Source organism: Typopeltis vanoorti, chromosome 7 (genome assembly GCF_054136105.1).
Source record: "Typopeltis vanoorti isolate ZY-2024b chromosome 7, IOZ_Tvanoo_1.0, whole genome shotgun sequence".
Lineage (NCBI taxonomy): Eukaryota > Metazoa > Arthropoda > Arachnida > Uropygi > Thelyphonidae > Typopeltis > Typopeltis vanoorti.
This window is the reverse complement of record NC_143555.1, coordinates 80,158,369-80,182,397: the sequence shown is the minus strand read 5'-3', so window position 1 is coordinate 80,182,397 and position 24,029 is coordinate 80,158,369. Positions and strand designations below refer to the sequence as shown.

Sequence of the window (24,029 nt, the reverse complement as noted above, 5' to 3'; positions counted from 1 at the left end):
AGGAAGGTGAAACTGGAATATGAGAGGAGATTTGTAAGCCAATCTCTAAGATCCAAAGTTTCCTTTGGATCTTAGAGATTGGCTCTAAGATCCAAAGAAAATCCGAGGGAACTTTTTAGCTATGTGGCCAGTAGGAGGAGAAATGACTGTGGAAGAATGATATTGTGGGATAAAAATGGGAATAGAGTGACTGATGCAGAGGACATAGTGGAATTGTTCAATGAACACTTTATTGGAGTATTTCATCCTGGAGGAGTCAATTTTAATACTAGAGGGATAGGGCAGGTTCGAGGTTTAGAGATACAGGAGGAGAGTGTGTTTCAAATACTGAGTACTCTGGATGTCAGTAAAGCTGTGGGACTGGATGGTATTTCACCACGAGTTTTAAGAGAATGTGCTAGCAAACTGACAGTGCCTTTGAATTGATTTTTCAATGGAAGTCTAGCTGCAGGAAAGGTGCCCATGGAATGGAAGGAAGGTAAGATAGTACCATTGCATAAGGGCAGTAGCAGACTGGAAGTATCTAATTATAGATCAGTTTGTGTGTCATCAGTAGTTGTTAAGATCTTGGAGAAAGTAGTGAGGGACCGTATACAACATTGGGCAGATGAGGTTAATGTTATCTGTGAGAGTCAACATGTATTTGTGAAGGGGCGCTCTTTGTTTAGCAATAAGCTAGCCTTTTATAATAAAGTTACAAGAGCATTAGATGAGGGAAAGGCATATACTGCCATTTTCCTAGACTTAGCGAAGGCATTTGAAAGGGTGCCGCATGATAAGCTGATATTTAAGTTGCAGCACATGGATCTGGATGTCAGATTGGTCAACTGGATTCAGGATTGGCTGTCTGATAGGTATCAGAGAGTTGTGTACGGTGGGGTAGTTTCAAGGAGGCAGACGGTTGCAAGTGGGGTCCGACAGGGCTTAGTACTGGGACCTATATTGTATAACCTTTATATCAGTGACATTGTCAGTGAATTGCAAGGGGATATTCAGTTGTTTGCGGATGATGCAAAGCTGGGAAGGATTATTATTAATAGTGCAGATGTGGTAGCTCTGCAAGAGGATTTGAATAAGCTAGATAGATGGGGAAATGAATGGGGGGTGTCGATTTAATGCAGCAAAATGTAAGGTCTTGAGGTTTGGGAAACATCGATGGGACACTGCATACTCTATGGGAGGAGTTATACTGGAGGAAGTAAGGGAGACGAGATCTGGGGTTGATGATTGGTAGAAACCTGAAATTTAGGGGACATATTGCAAAGGTGGTGAAGGTAACACAGAGGATTGCTGCAATAATGAGAAGGACACTGACCTGCAGAGATAAAAGGGTTATCATTCTGTTGTATAAGACTCTGATCAGACCACACTTAGACTATTGTTCTCAGATTTGGTCCCCAGGATTTGAAGAGGATAAATTAACTGTGGAAAGGTTACAAAGGCGGATAACAAAGATGGTTTCACGACTGTACAATGTTATAATAAATTTAGTTTAATCCTTTATCCAAGTGTGAGCAAACAAAGTTTGCGCCTGAAAGTATCTTCAGGACTGGGTTAAGGTGGTACACACCAGGGCGTGTACCACCTTAACCCAGTCCTGAAGATACTTTCAGGCGCAAACTTTGTTTGCTCACACTTGGATAAAGGATTAAACTAAATTTATTATACTCTAACCAAGTGGAAAATAAACTTTCAACATGTACAATGTTAGTTATGAGGATCGGCTGAGGGAATGTGAACTGCAGAATTTGGTGGATAGAAGAAAGAGATGTGATATGATTGAGACTTTTAAACTGTTGAAAGGTGGTTACAGGGTTGACACTGGGGAGTTCTTTCGCTTGGTTGAACAGAGGGAAGTTGATGACAAGAGGCCATCACTGGAAGTTACGAAGGAAACCGTGAGCAAGAGGGTGAGGAGTGTTTTCTTTGCATGGAGGGTGGTTGAACCATGCAGTGCATTGCCTGATGGAGTGGTGAGAGTGAGAACGGTCAATGAGTTGAAGGAGTGGTATGATAGACTTTGTGTTTCTTAGGAAGGACCTCCCATGATGAGTTTTGACTCCATGCAGGGCTGGATAATAATAATAATAATAATATAGTTTGTTTTTCTCACTAGAGGTCAGGCCAGTAGAATAAAGGTTGATCATTTTGGTATACCGATTGATGTATACATATATATATATATGTGTGAGTGTTTGTATTCCAGATGCTGACCTTAATATGAAGGTCGAAACATCAGGAATTTAAAGGAATATTCTTAAACACGATTCTGGTCTCTATAATTTATCAGAATGCTCACCATGTAACATTAAAGTAAATGTTTAGTCTGTTAGCATCTTAATTATTACACTTGCATGTGATATGATTTGATTTATTATCATATTTAATTTACTCATTTTTACAGGATATTTCTGTTGTAAAAGATGAGATCCTAGTTATGCATTCTTTCGTCAGTATTTTATGTAAAGAGCACTAGACACAGGATGAAAAACTGAGTTTCTGGAAGAAAAACCCTTCTACCTTTGTATGAGATTAGCTATCTCACTTGAATTAAACAAAGTCCCTAATAAAGTTTCTTCTCATCAAGACCAGAATCAAACTCAGTCTTTTCCAATTAAAGGGCTCAATTTCCTGCTTCCAATTTCACTGTGGAGACAATTGAAATAGAAATATATGGAAAAGCATGTAAGTTATCAAGTAAAGCTTAAATGTTTTTTTCACATGTATCATACAGAAAAATTATTTTCCTGACATAACTACTTCATTGTCTTCTGAATATAACTCTGCTATGGAAGAGTACTGTACTGTGAATAATGTGGCTACATTATGCAGAGTGCACAGAGCCACCTGACCAGAATGGATGCCCAAGTGGATTGCATGCATGCTTGATTATTGCACATTAGTATTATGGATAAAGGGCCAGTTATGCCAATCTTCAGAGTTTTCTCCGATGACCTGTTAATTCATGCTACTTCAAGCATGTAGTAAGAAAGATGGTGGTATCATCTTCCTTATTCCTTGTGAATCCATATATTGATTATCAACGGATGCTTGTGTTGAGAGTAATATATCTATATTACTCTCAACACACACACACACACACACACACACACACACACACACACACACACACACACACACACACACACACACACACACACACACACACACACACACACACACAGAGAGAGAGAGAGAGAGAGAGGAGCTTCAAAACCTGTAGAAAATTGATGGCATATATGGGTAAGAGTGTTAAGAAAAAATAATCAATTGAGGTTCTTCTTGAAGAATTAGAGATTGTAATCTTTTGTAGAAATACTTCATTGGAAAATCTGTTAGAGAACAGCGATTCTCTGGAAACACTGAATCACTAATTCCATTTCCAGAGAATAGGAGTAAGTGATTAAGTGGGTTAACTATTAAGTAATAATTGGGATGTTGAATAGCTGTGGCTTGCATTATTGTAGGATTAGCAGAAATGGAGAGAATGATGGATGCTATTTCTTTTGTGAATGAAGATGGAAATATTTGTAGAAAAGATTCACTTCAGAAACTATCCATCTCTAACACAGTGGGCAGAGAGAGTATTCATGAGTAATTAACTTAACTAAACTTACCGTATTTTTCGGACCATAAGACGTATCTTTTTACATAGAAAAATTGACTTAAAATTGGGGTGCCTCTTATGGTCCGAAGGTAATATTAAAATACAAATCTTTACACTGTACCGAAGCTGTTAGCGAAGTTCAATTACTGGCGCAATATGTTAATAAAATTAGCAAGTACGCCACTGAAGGTAGGTACCTAAGTTATTTTGCTGCATGTGGGTGAATCACCAATTTAGTGTGTTAACATATGTGCTTTTGTACAGTTCATTTGAATTATTTTTTATAAGTTGTTAAAATTTTTATCTTAAAATTAGAAAAAATGAGTGTAAAACAAAAAAGACTTTCATATAACGTGAGTTATGAATTAAATGTGATAAGTTATGCAAAACAATATGGAAACAGAGCAGCAGAAAGACATTTTGGTCTACTACCAACAGAAAAAATGGTTCACGAGTGGAGAAAACAAGAAGAACAATTAAAACTGCTATGTAAACACAAGAAAACATTCCATTTGCACCTAGAAAAATGGGCAGAATTAGAAGTACAAATGAAAAATTGGGTAACAAATCATCGAAACATGGGAATATCTGTTTCTACGAAAATGGTAATTTTTGAAGCGAAACGATGGGCAACTGCTAATGGAATTTTAGATTTTACTGGATCACCGTCTTGGTGTTTTAGATTTATGAAAAGACACGGGTTATGCATGCGTACAAAAACCACTCTAGCCCAAAAAATGCCGGCTGACTATGAAGCTAAAATTATAGAATTCTATAGATTTGTCATATCAGCGAGAAAGAAATTTAACTTTGAGCTTAATCAAATTGCGAACATGGATGAAGTGCCTCTAACTTTTGATGTTCCTTCAAATCGGACAGTAGATTCAAAAGGCACCAAATCAATAGTGATCAAAACAACAGATCACGAAAACACTCACTACACTGTAGTTTTAGCTTGTTGCGTGAACAGAATAAAACTACCCCCCCCCATGTTAATCTTCAAGAGAAAAACATTACCGAGAGATGAAATTCCTCGTGGCATTATTATCCATGTTCAAGATAAAAGCTGGATGGACGAAACAGAAGATATGGGCAAAATGTCCAGGTGCATTGTTTAAAAAGCCTGCGATGTTAGTGTGGGATCAATTCAGAGTGCATAAAACAGAATCAACCAAGAAGCTTCTAAAAGAAATGAATACAGAATTAGCTGTCATTCCTGGAGGTGTTACAAGTCAATTACAACCCTTGGATGGATCTATTAATAAACCATTCAAACATTTTATGCGGAAAGAGTGGAACAAATGGATGGCAAAGCCAAATCATGATGTTACAGCAAAAGGACGTATGAAACGGCCAACAATTTCAGAAGTATGTACCTGGGTGAAAAATTCATGGGAAGCTGTGAAAGAAGAGACGATTATAAAGTCATTTAAGAAATGCAGGATAAGTAATGCGATGAATGGTACCGAAGATGGCGCAGTTTCTGAAGGGAGTGACAACAATAGTTCAGACGAAAGTAACACAAACGGTGACATTAATGAGACTAGTAATAGTACCGAGAGTGAAGATGAACTGAATATTGCTAATACAAATGATTGTAACAATAATTAAAAATTAAGTAAGAATTTGTAAATATCTTTATATAATAAAATGTTTTTTTTCTAAAAATCCTCTCATAAATTTGGGGTGCGTCTTATCGTCGAAAAAATACGGTAATTAAATAAACTGCTCTTATGTTTTACAGCATCAAGAATTTTTGAGAGGTTTTTGTTGCATTATCTCACCTCAATGCATGAGCAATAATCTAAGGACTGGGAGGATTTGAGATTTGTACAGATGTAGTGGTGGACAGGTGAAAAATAATGTCTAATGAAAAACAGGATGTCAATATTGTTTGAGGCTGAGAATGCTATCATCGTTACTTTGTTTATTGAAATGCTTAAGTGGCATGAAGATCATGTCTGACCTCTCAGGCAGGATGCCTGATTTGATATAGATTTCCAGTGTTATGTTAATAAGGTTATAAAAATATTTCCTATTGTACTACGTACTTGCTTATATATAGTTTGCTGGTTAGGAACTATCTGCCTCAGTTTGCATCATTTGTCAAAAAAAAAAAAAACATTATAAAAATATTCTGTAGTTATAATTTATATCGTTTTTTATTTTGGATAGAACGTGTGATGGTTGTCTGCGAACATTATCTTGGAAGTATTCAGCATGAGAAGTGTAGATCAAAATTTTCAAGGTGAGCAATTTCTCTTTTTATTTAGTAAGTTATTATCATATGTTTTTAAGTATATGTTATTTGTTCAGAAAGTTGTTTGACAGATTTCATTATTTTATGAGTTTGTGGAATGGGAGTTCAGTTATTTTATGTGTTAATAGATTAGATTTCTTGATATTTTTAAAAATTTTTATTTTATGTGTTATGTTTCTGAATACAAAGGATAATGATGAGTATCACTGTACTCATGAATCTGTTTTTAGGCTCTTTGTTTCAAGATATATTGATTTTTTTTTTTTTTTGTGGCATTTTTACCCAAATCTGTAGTACATTAGTATTGTTAGTTAAGAATAAGTTAATTCAGGAACCCTTATCAGGAAACCAAGCATTACCATCACACAAGCATCCTCTGTGTGATGGTAATCCTCCAATAAGAATGTGAATCTGTATGCTATTGACATCAAAAGGTGATCATGATCCTATAACTTGTAGGTTCTTGAAAGAAATTATTCAAGTTGCAAGTGAAAAAAGATCATTGTCATTTGAGGTATTGGAGATGAAGAGGTGAGCCATAGTATAAACCTTATCAGTATGAATGAGTGCAGGTGACAGTTAGGAAGTTATTATTATTATTACTAACATCTGACCACCCATACATGGTACTAATGTACCGTGTATGGATATGTGTTAAAAAAAATGTAGTCAGAGACTCATCGTGGGAGGTACACACAATGCTCATACAACCGTGCCTTAAACTAATTCAATGTGTCTACATTCACAACACACTCAGGCAGTGCATTTCGCTCACCAACCACTCTCCATGTAAAGAACCTGCTTCCCACTCCTCAGCTCACACCCTCCTTATACAATTTCCAGTAATGGCCTCTTGTTCTACCTCCCTCTCCCATTCTATGAAAAATCTCCTCTATGTCAACCTGATAACAACCACTGACTAGCTTATATGTCTCAATCATATCCTCCCTCCTCATCCTATTCACAAGGCTTTGCAATTTGCGTTTTCTCAATCTGTCTTCATACTCCACATTCCAAAGACCACTGACCATCTTTGTGAATCTTCAGTCGACCCTTTCTAATATATCCTCATCGCTACGAAAACCCAGTGATTAAATCTGTACACAATAATTCATATGAGGCCTGATCGAGGCCTTATACAATGGCATCATAACCACTTTGTTTCTGCATGTCACGACCCTCCACATCACTGCCGTTATCCGATGTGAGGTCTTCACAACTTGTGCAATGTGGCTCCTGAATTTCAGGTCCTTGTCCACCACCACCACCACTCCCAGATCTTTTATCTCCTCTACCTCCTTTAAAGTTTCCCTACCAAGTGCTTCTTACCAAATTTCAAAACTCTTCACTTTGCAACACTGAACTAATAGTTCCACTTACCTTCCCATTCATGCAGTATATTCAAGCCCTTCTGTAAGACCATATGCTTGAGTCTGCATTGCTCTTCCCAATTTTGCATCATCTGCAAACAGCTGCATATCACTAGTTAACCCATCCCAATATCATTAATATACAAATTGAACAACAATTGTCCCGAACTGATCCCTTCGGGATACTTTATCGCCACATACAACTTTCCGATACCTATCTGACAGCCAGTCACTGATCCAACTAAGAAGTCTGTTATCCAATCCCATTTGTTTCAATTTATTTAACAGCTTATCATGTGGTAGTCTATCAAAATCTTTTGCTTAATCCAAGTACATTACTCTATATACATCTCCCCTGTCCAAAGTATTTATCACCTTGTTATAGTACACAAGCAAGTTAGTAAAACATGATCTCCTTTTAACAAACCTATGCTGATAACCTCAGAGAATAACTGCTGTTATCAACCTATTTCTGTATCCTACTTCTCACCAATCTCTAGTACCGTCACTACAACTCCTAATATACAGATTGGCCTATAATTTGAAGCCACAGCCTTATCACCACCTTTATGCAGTGGAATAATTTTACCTTCTTTCCACTCTCTTGGAACCTGTGCTGTTGTAAAACTTATTAAACAGGCATGTTAATGCTACTGACAATTCCCTGGAGCATTCCCTTAAGATACATAGTGATATGTCATCAAATCCTTATTGACATCAAGGTTATTTATTTCCTCAAATACCTCCTGCTCACTCACAATTAAGCCATCCTCTCTTATGTTCTCTACACTTAAATTGCTCATGATTCCACCCCAATGAGGATAAAACACCCTTATAAATTGATCACTGAATACCTCAACAATGTCTTCTTCAGCAGTTACCATTCTACCATTTTCGTCCATTAACATCATCTTACCATAATCGTTTTCCCTTCTATTTGCCACTTATCCAAAAAAAAAAAAAACTCTCTAGGGTTTTTCTTCACCTGATTTGCCAATTTCTGTTCAACTCCACTTTATTTTCCCTTATTAAGTGAAATACTTTCGTGTCTTATTCTTTATACTTTTCATGTAACTGATTATTATCTTTATTTTTCTTTACTGCCTCCAAAGTACCTTCTTCCAGATTTCATTATTAAGCCCTTTGTTCATCCAGTTTACACCTACCTTACACCACCTGCTACCTTATTCAGCCTTTTGGCTTTTGGAATACATTCACACATTGGTGCTGTTATGTACTTCTTTGTCAGTTCCCAAGCGGCATCTATTTCCTTAGCACTCAACTTCTCACTCCATGCTATAGCTCCAAGCTGTCTCCTAAGCTTGTCATAATAACCAGCCTTGTACTTTCACATATATCCTTTCCTCACAGAAGTCTTCATATGGCTAGCCACAACCCAGGTGATCACTTCATGATCACTTTCACCAACTGGAGGAAAGTGCAAAACCTCACTCACAATTACAACCTCTGATGAAATGATCAGATCTAAAACTCTCAATCCTTGCGTGTCCTCCTTTCCTCGAGTTCTTGAGAGTTATCTTTTGAGAAATTCATTTTCCTTATTCCCAAATGCTATCTCTTCATTCCAATCTACACCGTTATAATTAAAATCATTTATAATAATTACCCTTCCCTTGTTCACTAATCCAAGTTATTTATACATTTCTTCATCATCACCCTCCACATTTCCCTGGCCTATAGTAACATCTGACTAAATATGTCTTCCTGTCAACCTCCACTTTACACCACACTGCCTCATAGCCATTGCCACTATTTCCTTCTTTCATGTCTACCTTATCTCAACATAATTCACCTGCTATCACCAGCAGCACTCTTTCTTCCTTCTTGTCCTTTCTATCATCATGAAAAATACTGTATCCTTCCATTTCTATTCCCGTTAGGATATCATCTTCATTCAACATTTCACTTATTCCAGTGATTTTGGGGCAAAAAAACTCAATCATTGAAACCATTTCATCTCCCTTATTTCTGATACTTCTGGCATTGTGAACAGACACAGCAGTTCATTTTTAGGTCTATAACCAGTCCTATTCAAGCCACTTGTTGGTTGTGATTTCCTCACCACACCTACCATTGCCCAATCACCTTTACCACACTCACCACATATATCCGTTCAGTTTCAACTTCCCCACCCACATCTCGATATACTCCAGTTTCAACATTCTCTCTCTATGCCATGTCTCCATGCCCTCCCACCCATTTCCCTGTTCTGCTTGTATTCCCGTTCTCTCTCTTCGTCTCTCACACTACTACAGTTTCCACTGCCAAGCACTTTTGCTTCTTCAATACCTCTCTCTGATCGTTCACGTCATCTCTTACTTCTGATCTCTTGCTTGCATCACACAGACTGTACTTCCATCTAGCAGTTTTTTCTCCAGAGTACTCCGTTCAAATGTAACCCATCACACCTGCATAATTCCGTTCTTCCCTCCCCTCAAACACATGCCATACATCCACAAATTGTACTCTCTTCTTATCACACAGCTCCACTAACATACCATTCGTGATTCTGGCTCTCTGTCTCAGCTCATCATTGTCAACTCGACAACCTTTCCCACTACATTGTTATATTTCACTCTTCTCAATAATCTCCTGAAATTCACCCTTGCATGCCCCTTATGACCACTTAAATCATTTGTCCCCTCATCATCATCATTAAATTTCTTATATGTACCCTCAAGGGGTGTACAGGATATAATAGTACTACATGAAAAACTTAGATCATTACTAACTTCCTATCAAATCCTTCAAATCAATCTGTTATTTGTCAAGACTCCAACATTATCAGATCTTATATTTCTATCATCTAAGGCACTTTGTACCGTATCAAACCACCTATATCTTGGTCTTCCTCTGGGTCGTTTTCCTATCAACCTGGCAGAGAACACTTGTTTTGCTAATCTTTTCTCTCCCATTCTATTTAAGTGACCATACCACCTGAGATTAGCTCTGCTAATGCATTCCTGGATGCTAATAATGTCAAGTTCTTTGCTAATATCCTCGTTTTTCATATGATATTGCCATTGATACCATTTGTTGACATCCCCTAATCTTTCTCAAGGACTCATATCAGTGGTCTCTAGTCTTTGGTCAAGTGTTTTATTTCTTACCCAGCTCTCAGATCCATAAGTTAAAATTGGTTTGAACACTGTCTTGTATATATACAGCTAATTTAGTGTTTTAACTAATTTCTCTCTTATTCCATATAATTTATTCAGTTGACTTCCAACCATACTGGCTTTGTGGATTCTGTTGTCTATTTCCATATTTAATTTAACATCTTCACTAGCTAAAATGTTTTACTTGTTCTATAGGTTCTCCATTCACAATGCAGTTGATATTTTTAATGCTTCTGCCTATTTTCATTGTCTTTGTCTTGTTATTGCTGATTTTCATACCAAATTTATTACAACAGTTATTCAATTTAGTCAGGAATTCTTGCAGACTTGTACTGGATTTATTTAAAAGTATTACATCATCTGTATAAAGTAAAGAGCTGAGATTAACATTTCCAATTTTGATATCAGGTTTAATACTGCTTTCCTTCATAATGTGATCCATATAGATAATGAGTAACTGAGGGGATAATGTACATCCTTGTCAGACACCAGATTTAACATCAAACCATCTTCTTGTACTTCAATTCTAACTGCTGACTTACAACTCAAATAAAGACTAAATATTGTTTGATGTAATGCCCCATTTACACCATATAACTGTGACCTTTTTGAGTAGCTCTTCTCTTTGCACCTTGTCATATGCCTTTTGCAGGTCTGCAAGACAGATCTTTGTTATATTCCTACGATTTCTCAACTATTTGTCATAAAGTGAAAAACCTCACCACATGCCTCTCCGGCTGAATCAATCAGTGAGTTCTTCAGGGCTTGCCACTCAATCTCCAGGGTTTGGTTCCTGTTCTCAAACAAGAGTTTGAGAACAGGAATAAAATTGGGGTGGCCCAAAATGCCTCTCTGCAGCCCTGTTTCTATGTTCTTTAGCGTATGCAATCACACGTAGCTTGTATGCAATATTGTAGCAATGCCAACGTTTTTCAGCTATAATATGCCAAGAAATTTAGAGAAAATTTAACAGCAGAAATTTATCACCGTTCACAACAACCGCATCCACTGAACTTTACTTAACTAGAATGTTCTCACACACTGCAAGGAAGCAAGAAAGAAATCATGTAACTTGGAACAGAGAAAATTTCCAGGAATGAAAGTAATAAAAAACTGAGTATTGGCTTGTAAGATGCACCCTGTTTTTCAGACCTATTTTCAAAGAAGAAAGTGCGTCTTATATGCCGGCAAATCCGGTAATTCCACATATTAGATGTGGAATTTGATTTTTGATAACTTCACAACTGTAACATATAATTGATAAACAGAATACAAATGGCAAATTCGTTACTATGTCCGTGTTGGAACATTGCTAGTTGTTGCTATCACATTCTATGGTATCATGCGTGTTATATCCTAGGTTCATGGCAGTTAAATTTTTGATGAAAGCAGACTATCTTCTTCTTCTTCTTCTTCAGCTTTTCCCACTTAAGTGGGGTTGCTGTTTGTAGTGAGTCTCGTCCACAACCTCCTGTCTTGGGCTGTAGCCACATCCAAGTTCTTCATCCTCAAGTCCTCCTCCACCATCTCCCTCCATCTCTTCTTTGGCCACCCGTGCTTCCTCCTCCACCCCTGCACATCCGTCTGCATGCCTTTCTTCCCACACACTCTTTCTCCCTCCTCATCACATGACCAAACCATCTCAACCTTGCCTCCTGTATCTTTGCTCCTAAGCTCATAACTTTCACCATTCCCTTTACATAGTCATTTCTCAGACGATTCCTTCCGATTCTCACCGCACATCCACCTAAGCATTCTCATCTCTGCTACCTCCATCCTGCTGATGTTATTTTTTCTCAGGGCCACAGTTTCCATAGCATTCGTCATAGCTGGTCTCACTACTGTCCTGTAGATTTTGCCTTTTAGATTGATCGGCACCCTCTTATCGCATAGCACTCCAGCCATCTCTCTCTCCAGCTCTAGATCTATCTCCTGGCTGCCATTCACTTTGCAACACATATACTCTGTCTTACTTCTGCTCAGTCTCATACCTCTCTCTTCCAGTACTTTCCTCCAACTTTCCAGTTTAGCTGCCACTTCTTCTCTTGATTCTGCACACAGCATGCTGACCCTTGATGCAAGCCAACTGTTACTTGAAAACTTTCTGTCTGTCCTAGACAGGTCCGAACTCTTGTCTTCACATTTCTGTACATCTCCTGCACCAGCCTGACATATTTCTCCCGTACCTTCTTCTCCCTCAGACACCTCCAGATTTCTTGCCTTGGCATTCTATCATACGCTTTCTCCAGATCAATAAATACCAAATGTGGCTCCCGTTGCTTCTCTTGAAACTTTTCCATCATCTGCCGTAACCCAAAGATAGCATCTGTCGTTGATCGACCAGGCATGAATCCAAATTCTCCTTTGCAATCTCCACCTCCTTCCTCAGTCTTTCATCAAGGACCCTCTCGAGGATTTTCATTGTGTGGGACATCAACTTTATTCCTCTGTAATTCTTAGTCTTGTGCATCCCCTTTACTCTTATAGATGGGGACGAGTACTTTCCCTCCATTCCTCAAGTATATTTTCCTGTTGGCCACATTTTAATAACAGGTCCCACAGCAGGTCAATCCCCCCCCCCCCAGTGCCTTCCATGCCTCCATTAGGATCCTGTCAGGGGAGGGGCACAGATTTTCCATTCTTCATCCTCTTTATGGTCTCCTTCATTTCCTCTCTACTAATGTTCTGCACCATCCCCCTCTTAAGGCTCCCCATTTTCTCTGTGAGTCTTTGCATTTTCTTCATTCAGAAGCCCTTCAAAGTATATTCTCCATCTATTTCTTATATCCACATCCCTCCTTAATACCCTTCCTCCAGAGTCTTTGATCTGCCTCACATGTATGATGTCCTTTGATGCCTTATTTTTACATTTTGCCAATTGATAAATCTTTCTCTGTCCTTCCTTTGTTTCTAATTGATCATAAAGGTCTTGATATGCCATGGCCTTCGCCTGTGCAACAACTCTCTTGGTTTCTCGCTTCTCTCTGTACTCCTCTCTGTCCTCTTCCACTCTTGATTCGTCCAACTTCTGCTTTGCCTTCCTCTTAGCCATCTCTGCTTCTTGTACATTATTATTCCACCACCAACAACCCTCCTTCTGCTCTCTAATCTTTCTGGATGTTTCACTAAGCACCTCAATTGCACAGCTTAGAATTGCTTTTGAATTAAAATTGCTTTTAATGTAAAATGAAGCCTCAATTTTTATTGCATTGTGCAGGAATCCCCTAAGCATTTGTGAGGCTCTTCTTTAAACTTTCTTGTAAAACAGTTACGATCAATATATAACATTTTTTTTGTTGCTAGTAGTGGTTGTATGGAATGGCAGGCCTGATTTATTCGCTCTTCTTTTTACAACGTCTTTTACGTGTTCAGATATGCAAATCTCTCCCGACCTTCCTGTCTGGCCTACATAACAAATGCTACAAGAGCAATGAATCTCATAGATGACTGGATTTTTTATGGCGGTGATGTGGAGGTTTTGGTGGATGTAGGAATCTCGATATTTTGTTTAAAGGTAAAAAAAAAAGTCACTTTTACGTTGTACTCATGGAGCAATGCAGCCACTTTGTCTGGGACATTCTTGATGTAGGGCAACGTCTTTGCATTCTTGAAATCTTGTTTAAGTAAGGGAGTTGTGGGGGGGGGGGGATTTGAAATCTTGTTTAAATCTCCTGCAACTCCCTTACTCTGCTGGATTTTTTTTTTCAGGAAATGAACTAGTCATTACTATCACCATGTTCCAACATGAAGATTTCCATAAATTCACATGAATAGAGAACACACAAAGAAAAGAAATGTTATGCTGACAAGTTTTGAGAGTGATATATTCATGCTCGTTCAGCAAGCAAAACTATACAGAGGATTTCAGTGAGCAAGTGATGACCATTTAGTTTTGGATATTATAAAAATGTATAGGGGTGCTTAAAGGTCAAAGCTGTATAACTGATAGGAATGAGGAGAACCGACCAGGGCTTCTGACCTAATGTCCAATCCTCACCTTCTCGTGGTGCACCCTGTTGGGTATCTATACCTGGATACTGAACGAACGAGGATGGGCTGGCAATTTGGGATTTAGCGGCCAAATTGTGTTCTTATTGGCTTAAACCAATATACAAAATGATGGTACAACATTACAAAATTTCATTCCAGCTGGGGCATCGCCTGGTTAAACAAGGCCCCCTTTGTTTTCACCAGGGAACCAGGGCGAACAGTGAAAAGTCAGCTACTGGAACAAATCTGAAAACAAACCCCAACTCAACATCACCAGAGTTAAAGATCGGTACTATCAACATAAGAAGCCTGAATTGCAAAGAAATGGAGCTAGCTAAGGAATTAGATAAGTACCAGATCGACATAATAGGGGTGACTGAAACAAAAAAGACAAAAACTGGTGAGATCTTTCTGAGCAATAAATTCAAAATGTTATATTCAGGCAATGACAATCAAGGAAAAGAAGGTGTAACCATAGTATTCAATACTAAATACGAGGCTAATCTTCTTGAATGGCAGGCAGTCTCAAGTAGAGTGATGTGGGCAAATATCAGAATGGAGAACTGGACAATGAGACTTATTTGTGCCTATTGTCAGATCCACAGAAGGCTCTACTAAAGTAGAAGTGGAGGAATTTTTTGAGGCGCTAGAGAAAGCTACTGACACAATGAAAAAGGAAAAGTTGGTCCTTGTTGGGAATCTAAATAGCAGAGTAGGAAATGATTGTCAGACATACAAAAATATTTTGGAAAAATTTGGAGAAAAGAACAAAGCTAATAATAATGGCAAGTACCTGTTGGATTTCTGCTCAGGACATGGACATGGTTATTACTAACATCATGTTCCAACATAAAAATGTGCACAAATTCACATGGAGAGAAGAGGCAAGGAATAAGAAAAGTCTCATCGACTATGTTATTGTTGATAGTGATGTTTTCTCCCTGGTGCAGGACACCAGCGTGTACAGAGGATTTAAAATTGGAAGCGATCACTATTTAGTCTTGACCAGGATAAAATTGAATTTCATATTGAAAAGAATGACGTGTAAGAAAGTTTTAAAAGTGAATAAAAGTTGAGAAGCGATCAGATGTGAACTTTAGACTAAAATACACAAAATTATTGAAAAAAAAATGAAAGAGTTTGAGAACAAGAACCAAACCTTGGAGATTCAGTGCCAAACCTTGACGAAAACCCTGATTGATTCAGCCAGAGAGGCATGTGGTGAAGTTGTCTGCAAGGATAGAAAAGTCAGAACTCCATGGTGGATGCAGGAATTTAAAGAGGCAGTGAAGGAAAAGAAGAAAGCATATCAAAAGTATCTGGCAAATAAGTCAGCTTGTGCTTTTAGAGAATACAGAGACAAATGTAAGAAAGCTAAACACTGTGTAATACTAGCTAAACAAAAGTCATGGGAGGACTTTGGCAAGAACATAGAAAATAAATATCAAGAAGGTGGTAGGATATTCTGGAGATTGTTGAAGAAGCTTAGAAATGGAGGAAAGAGTGTTTTAAAAGGAGTTAGAGATGATAAAGGTGACATGAAAACAGGAGAAAAAGATATCTGGAGTAATTACTTTGAAAAATTGCTAAACGAAACAAGCACTGATAGCACAGTGGTAAAAAACACTCAACAGGCATTCAGTCAGGATTACATATCCATACTTGAAGTAGAAAAAATTATCAAAGGCTTGAAATGTAGAAAGGTAGCAGGAGTAGATGATATTCAACCAGAAATGCTGAAGTATGGTGGTATAAAAGTCTTACAGTGGCTGCACTGCATAGTTCATAAGGCCTGGACAGAGTGACGAATTCCTGATGATTGGTGAAAATTACAGAGATATTTCGCTACTGAGTGTTCCAGGCAAGATTTATGCCAGTATACTTGAGAAACGGTTGAGAAGAATTGTGGAAGAAAAACTTGGTTAAGAACAAGCTGGATTTAGGCCAAATAAAGGCTGTCAGGATCAGATCTTCACTTTACGACAATTAGTTGAGAAAGCATCGGAATATAACAAAGATCTGTATTTAAGCTTTGTCGATCTGGAAAAAGCATACGACAAGGTGCCAAGAGAGAAGCTATTTAATACATTACAGTTATATGGTGTCAATGGGGCATTATATCAAGCAATACTTAGTCTTTATTTGTTAAATCTGGTGTGAGACAAGGTTGTACATTATCCCTTCTGTTATTCATTATCTATATGGATCACATTATGAAAGAAAGTGGTATTAAACATGATATCAGAATTGGAGATGTTAATGTCAGCTCTTTGCTTTATGTGATGTTATACTTCTAAATAAATTCGGTACAAGTTTGCAAGATTCCCTGACTAAATTGAATAACTGTTGTAATAGATATGGTATGAAGGTCAGCAATAAAAAGACAAAGACAATGAAAATAGATAGAATCTTTGAAAATGTCAACTGTGTTTTGAATGGAGAACCTGTGGAAAAAGTAAAACATTTCAGCTACTTACGCATGATTTTTAGTGAAGATGGTAAATTAAATATGGAAATAGACTACAGAATCAACAAAGCTGGTATGGTAGGAATTCAATTGAATAAATTCATATGGAATAAGAGAGAAATTAGTCAGAACACTAAGTTAGTTGTATACAAGACAGTGTTCAAACCAGTTTTAACTTATGGATCTGAGAGCTGGGTAAGAAGTAAAACACTTGACCAAAGATTAGAGACCGCAGATATGAGAGTCTTGAGAAGGATTAGAGACGTGAACAGATGGCATCAATGGCAATATCATATTAAAAACGAGGATATTAGGAAAGAACTTGACATTGTCAGCATCCAGGAATGCATTAGCAGAGCTAATCTCAGGTGGTATGGTCACTTGAACAGAATGGGCAAGGAAAGATTAGCAAAACAAGTGTTCTCTGCCAGGTTAGCAGGAAAACGACCCAGAGGAAGACCTAGATATAGGTGGATTGATATGGTACAAAGTGCCTTAGACGATAGAAATATAAGATCTGATCATGTTGGAGTATTGACAAGTAACAGACTGATTTGGAGGAAAATTGTAGATAGGAAATTAGTAATGATGTAAATTTTTCATGTAGTACTGTCATATCCTGTAAACCCCTTGAGGGTACATGTCAGGAATTTGATGATGATGATAAAAATGTATATCAGATTGAAAAGTAAAACATGTGTCAAAGTCAAGTAGCTTTCAGAAATGAACTATATACTGAAATATACAAATATATACAAACCTTGGAGATTCATTTGCTGAATTTGAAAAAAAAAAATGTTGATCGATTCATACAGGGTGTTCGGGATAAATTTGACATATTTATAATTAATTATATTTTTCTGTAAGTTACATGTATTAACACACACTTCTCTTCATTTAAAAGTTTGGACCCTTCTTCATTCATATACAAGATGTCAGAAAGGATGGATAGCTGGAACCCACCTGAATCATGGAAGAGAATAACTTGTATCATGATGATTCGTGCCCGCCATCAAAATAAGGATATTACGACTGCTGCCCAATGCTCCCTGAATACAGTAAAAACAATCAGGCATGAACTAGAGACTTGCAATGGTGACTACGAGGATGTAGCAAGAAGAAAGATCCCTAGCAGACGATCTGATTGCGTTCGTACAGCAGAATTCCTCGCAAATCTGCAGGAACAGGTGTTGAAGAACCCTGGCATTGGAATTCGGGCTTTGTTCATGGAGTTGCTAACTGTAGTCAAGCCCTGGATAACAAGGGTAGCCAATGGTAGGCCGTATGTATGGCAGCAGGATTCGGCCCCTTGCCACACCTCTGGGAAAAGTCAAAAATGGTTGTCTGAAAATTTCTACGACTTCACCAGTCCAAATGTTTGGCCTCCAAACTCCCCAGACCTTAACCCCATGGATTATTTTGTATGGGGCGCAGTTGAAAAAGACACCAATCGCACTTCCAGTAATACAAAAGCCCAGTTAATGGATAAAATTAAAACAGTTTTTGCGGCCCTTCCCAGGGAGACTGTAGCATCAGCTTGTTCGAGGTTCCGAAGCAGAATTGAAGCTGTGATCGATGCTAATGGTGGTTATTTTGAGTAAATCTTGTTGATAGTATTGTAATTAACTCTGCCTGTAATGTTTTTTTGTCAATTCATTAAATTTAATAGATACAAAGAAGATTTTCTTTTTCCTTACGAAACTGTCAAATTTATCCCGAACACCCTGTATATGAATGTATGTAGTGAGGTTGTTTGGATGGATTAGAAAATCACTGCTTCGTGGTAAAACTCAAGTTAAAGGTAGTCCTAGAAAAAAAATAAATCATTGAAAGTGCCTGTGAGTAAGTCTTCACGTGCCACAAGAGAATGGAGAGAGAGAGAGAGGATTGAGAGAGAGAGAAAGTGAGATGTAAAACAGCTAAACTATATGCAACAATAGCTAAACAAAGTCATGGGAAGACTTTGGTAGAAATATAGAAGATAAATATCAGGTTGGTGGTGAAATATTTCTCAGGCTGTTGAAAAAGTTTAGATGTGAATAAAAAAGGAATCAGATAATAAAGCCAACATAACTTTGAAGATAAATATATTCTGGATCTGAAATAATTTATAAGGATTGCTAAATGAGATAAGTAGCGATAGAACAGTGATAAAAGTCAAGAGGAATGCAATCAGGATCACATATGAAGAGATAATTGAAGCAGATCATGTTTCACCAGAAATGCACATAAATGAAGTTATAAAAGTTTTACTGGTTACTCTGCATAATTCAGAAGGCCTCTTTAGAGAGTTGAATTCTACCAGAAGATTAAAGCAGAGCTCTTATAGTACCCATTTATAAAAAGGGAAATAAAACTGAGTGAGAGAATTAGAGGAGTTTTCCTAATAAGCTTTATGCAAGCATACTTGAAAAGGACAAGAAAAATTGCAGAAGTGAAACTTGGGGAAGAACGAGCTGCATTCAACCAAAATAAAGGTTGTAGGGATTAGACTTTACTTGAAGATAGATATTCAAGAAATCATGGGAATTCAACAAGGATCTTGGGAATACAACAACAATCTCTGTTAAGTTTCATATATCTGAAAATGGCATATCATGATGTGCCATCAGAAAAATAGCTGTTTAGAATATTTCCAGTAGACGACATTTTATAGCATCTCAATTTAATGTAAAATTTCATGCATCTCAATTTAATGTAAAAGTGCCAAGTTATGCATTTTGGGATATAAAGATTACAAGCTGCATACCATGTTGAGGGAACTGTACTCCAGGAAATTAATGAACCCATGGATTTGGAGATAGTAGTAGATAGAGAGTTGAAGTTTAGAGGGCATATTGATGAAGCAGCCAGAGTAGTTTACAGGATTACTTGGTCATTGAAGAATACACTAACAAGCAGAGATAAAGGAGTTATCATTCCTCTTTATAAAGCCTTGATATGACTATATCTGGATTACTGTGCTCAGTAATCCAGAGGATCCAGTAATTTGAGAGGATCTAGAGGTGAGTGACCGAGATTATGAGTAGTCTTCCAACAATTTTCTTTAATCCATAGTATTTTAATAATAAGGTGTGACACTTTTTGGCTACTCGTATATAAAATTATGACTTCTGCATTACTTCAACCTTATTATCACCTCCGGGTCTGGCTCCCACCGATGAGACCTTAATAAAGGTCGAAACTGGTCTGGGTAGTCACCCTTCCCATAATGGATAGCATTATACATGCCTGCAAAGAGATGTGCTTTGCGTTATGGAATATTAAGGCAAGTGATTGAAGTCATTAGCTTCTTTATATGCGTTGCCACAGTCTGAAAATAGTTCAGGCACAAACTTGTTTGCTTACACTTGGATAATTTATTAAACCAAGTATATAATATAATTTCTTGGTATCTCTAATTTATAGCAAACTCAATAGAATCAACAATTCTATTTGCCTTATTTCCCGTGAGGAAATATCCTCGCCGTTTCAAAATATCAAAATGGGGAAGGCTCCTGGATTTGACAATATTCATAATGAATTCCTGATGCACTGTGGACCTTATGCCAGATCATGGCTGGCTAAGTTCTTTAATGATATACTTGAAAGTGGCTGCATTTCTAAAGAATTTAAAAGGACAAAAATCATTGCTGTGTTAAAACCAGGTAAGCCAGCAGACAGAACTGAAAGCTATAGCTCCATAGCCCTTTTAAGTGCAACCTACAAATTGTTGGAGAGACTAATATTGAATAGGATCAGTGATAAAATTTTGGAACGTGTTCCAATAGAACAAGCAGGGTTCAGAAGAGCTGACAGAAAATGAGCTTTTAAGAGACAAACTATAATGTGAACCTGATGTCTATGGTTTATGTACTTTAAGTTGTTATTGGGTACATTACATTAATACAGTATTTTCTCTATAGATAGTCTTTAATGCAAAGCTTTCATTTCTTTGAGTTGATTCATTTTTTCTATCTTTTTTAAACAATTTAAGAAAGCTTGATTGTAATTTTCTTTCAAGATCAAATCAATATCATTTTGATCCGTTGTCGGAAGGCCCTAAACAGCATGGGGCTCATACGCCGGTGCCTACTCTGCCTATTTGGTAATCTGGCACTGCCCATGATTAGTCTTAGGACTCCATGGAGGTGCCCATGTAATAATAATAATAATAATAATACTAAATATATGAAGAGCCAAAGGCTTCAATTCAGCGACATATAACTTGTTTAAGTTAAGGGATATTACATTCCATATTGTTTCTTAGCCGAATAAGAAACTCAAAAGAGTTTCATGTCGAATATAGAAATTATATAAAGTTCGGTGATTCCAAGCGTAAGCAAATACCTGGATAGCAGCAACTGACTCTTATGGTAGTGCAAACTGAGGCAACTCATAGCAAAGGTGGAGCAAGTTCCGATCACTATTCTTGATATTTACCCATAATGTGAACTTAGCTCTACCTTAAGCACTATTTTAGCACTACCTTAAGGGTCAGTTGCTGCTATCCAGGTATTTGCTTATGCTTGGAATCGCCGAACTTTATATAATTTCTATATTCGGCATGAAACTCTTTTGAGTTTCTTATTCGGCTAAGAAACAATATGGGATGTAATATCCCTTAACTTAAACAAGTTATATGTCACCGAATTGAAGCCTTTGGCTCTTCATATATTTAGTAGTTTATTAGGACACCACTTGGCAATTCTCATAGAAGGGATGTAAGTTCTGTTCGCTACAAACTTGGTATTAATTAGGTCTACCTACTCACTGATGAGACCTCAATAAAGGTTGAAACCGGTCTGGGTAGTGACGTTCTCTCATAATGTTGAACAGTAATACAGCTCCTAGGAGCTAAGTTCACATTATGGGTAAATATCAAGAATAGTGATCAGAGCTTGCTCCACCTTTGCTATGAGTTGCCTCAGCTTGCACTACCTTAAGGATCAGTTACTGCTATCCAGGTATTTGCTTACGCTTGGAATCGCCGAACTTTATATAATTTCTATATTCGGCATGAAACTCTTTTGAGTTTCTTATTCGGCTAAGAAACAATATGGGATGTAATATCCCTTAACTTAAACAAATAATAATAATAATAATATCACAGTGGCATGCAGGGGGGGGGGTAGAAAATTCAGAATGTAGGATTTTGTTTGGTAGCATGAGCAAATTTTTTTGCTTTGAAGGAGGAAAGATTTGTGTAAAAAGAAGAAACTCGATGAGCAAGCATTTCAGTAAGTGCTTTGAGAGCAAGTGCCAGAAGTGATAAGAATGATAAGATGATAATGAAAGAGATAGCATGCTTTTGTGGAGTCACACAAAGGACAAAATATAAGGCAGAACAATTGGATTCTATATAAGTTACATGTGGACACAATTCAAAAATATTTAAAATAGATTAATTACAGAGATTTCGATTCACACATATGTTAGATCATTGTCGGCATAATACAGTTGGAATTCAAAAAATTAAACAACAGTGAAGGTCTATTGAGAATGAAATCTCTCCTTATACGCAGTCATGAGACAGCCAGGTAGAAAACTGATTCTATTAGGATCAGTAGAAGTGTGGGTGCATGTGATGGAAAAAAAAAGTTAGAGCATGTGTACATCAAGCCATTGTGGGCTGGTGATCGTGCAATATAAAACCTCCCCAATCCAGTCATTCCCACCTTCCCATGGTAATGGCCTGTTTCACAAACAGGGCTCTGGTGGTACAAGTATTGCCACCTTAAATATTTATCTTCCCTCGTTGGAGAAAATGCCAACAATAGACCTCTAGGTGGTAAATGTCTTCCATTGCTCGCCCAGTGAAACACCACCTCCCTGCTTTTTTGGAGATGTGAAATGGCTTCTGAAATGTTTCATCCCCAGAGTAGGGTCTCTGGTTTCTGTTCTCCCTTTCTTCTCACATGCAGTTTGGGTGATGACCTTGTTGGACATGCTCATTACACTGTTATCATTTTCAGGGAGGCAGTTTCTACTCCATTTGAGGGTACAGCAGTAAAACAGTTTTCTGCAGGATGGCTACCAGATAGTGCATGGGACTAAACCAAATGGAAATGCATCAGTTAGAGGCTTCCTGAACAGCTGGTGAATAATTCTAATGCTGCTTACCCTGCTGGGTCGTGCTTGGAGGGAGACTGAGTCAATGGTATGCAGAGGACACTGTCTGAGGCCACACTCAGGTCCAGACTGGAGTCTGGGCACTCTCGGCTTGTGAGTTATGTACACAAGTTCCTCGTCCTGGCTGCATGCCCCTTCTCTTTTTCTGAATCATCCACCTTACACATGAAAGTACACCATAAAAATACTAGAGTTTTAACTGTGGATATAAAAAAAATCTTCCATAAAAAGTAACAAAATTTTTTTTAAATATGAAAAATATAACAAAAAAATTGGAATAAATAATAAAAATACACCCCAACCCACTCAAAATAATACCAAAACTTTTTCCAATAAGAAACACTTCCATATTCATTTCATCAACATTCAAAAGATTAATATAAACATTAGTGAAACATTAATGACATACATCATCACTTACAGACATCAAAACCTGATTTCTTTTTTCTAACTGAACCTCAATTGGCATCTTCCATGACCACAGTCCACTTCAACTATCTCAGCTACATCCTACATGATGCATTTAGCATAAAAAAAGGATGGAATATGCTTTTGTGAAATTTAATATTCCCTATCAAAGGCTATCCAACTTAGAATCCCCCACTTTTTGATTTGCTCCTCCTTACCTCATTTTACAGCCTTCATTTGCTGCCTTTACTGCTTTCCTTACTCTGACAACTTGCTATTACTACATATCACTAAAAATTGATATCTTATCAACTAATTACCCGAATTGTGAGAATCCTCTGGGAACCTGGTAGGGAAGCTGAATCATTTGCAATCAGTCATGACCTGACACAAATAGTCAGTCTACTAACCAGAATACCAGGCAATCCACCAATGTTCTTGACCTTTTTTTGTAACCAATTCTCCCTCCAAATATATTGTGGATGATTGTTCTTCCCTTGGTAATCCTGACCACAATCTTATTCACATCTCCTTCTCTACAGTTTTTCCTCTGCCCAGCCACTCTCTGCCTCATACCCTATGGCACTATAATTGTGCCAATTGGGATGAACCTCTGGAATTTTTATGCTGCTTTTCTGTGGTCAGATTGCTGATTTCACTTTCATGATCCAAACAC

General features: G+C 37.5%; 1 protein-coding gene across 7 annotated transcripts in view; it reads left to right on the top strand.

Annotated features, from left to right (window-relative positions):
• Positions 1-24,029, top strand: part of LOC150104805 (TBC domain-containing protein kinase-like protein) — a 559,840-nt gene that overhangs the window by 23,197 nt on the left and 512,614 nt on the right. For all 7 annotated transcript variants that reach the window (XM_090395364.1, XM_090395368.1, XM_090395367.1 and 4 more), the window contains exon 3: positions 5,783-5,855. In XM_090395364.1, coding sequence (XP_090251490.1) covers positions 5,783-5,855 — 73 coding nt within the window. The remainder of the gene's footprint in view (positions 1-5,782; positions 5,856-24,029) is intronic.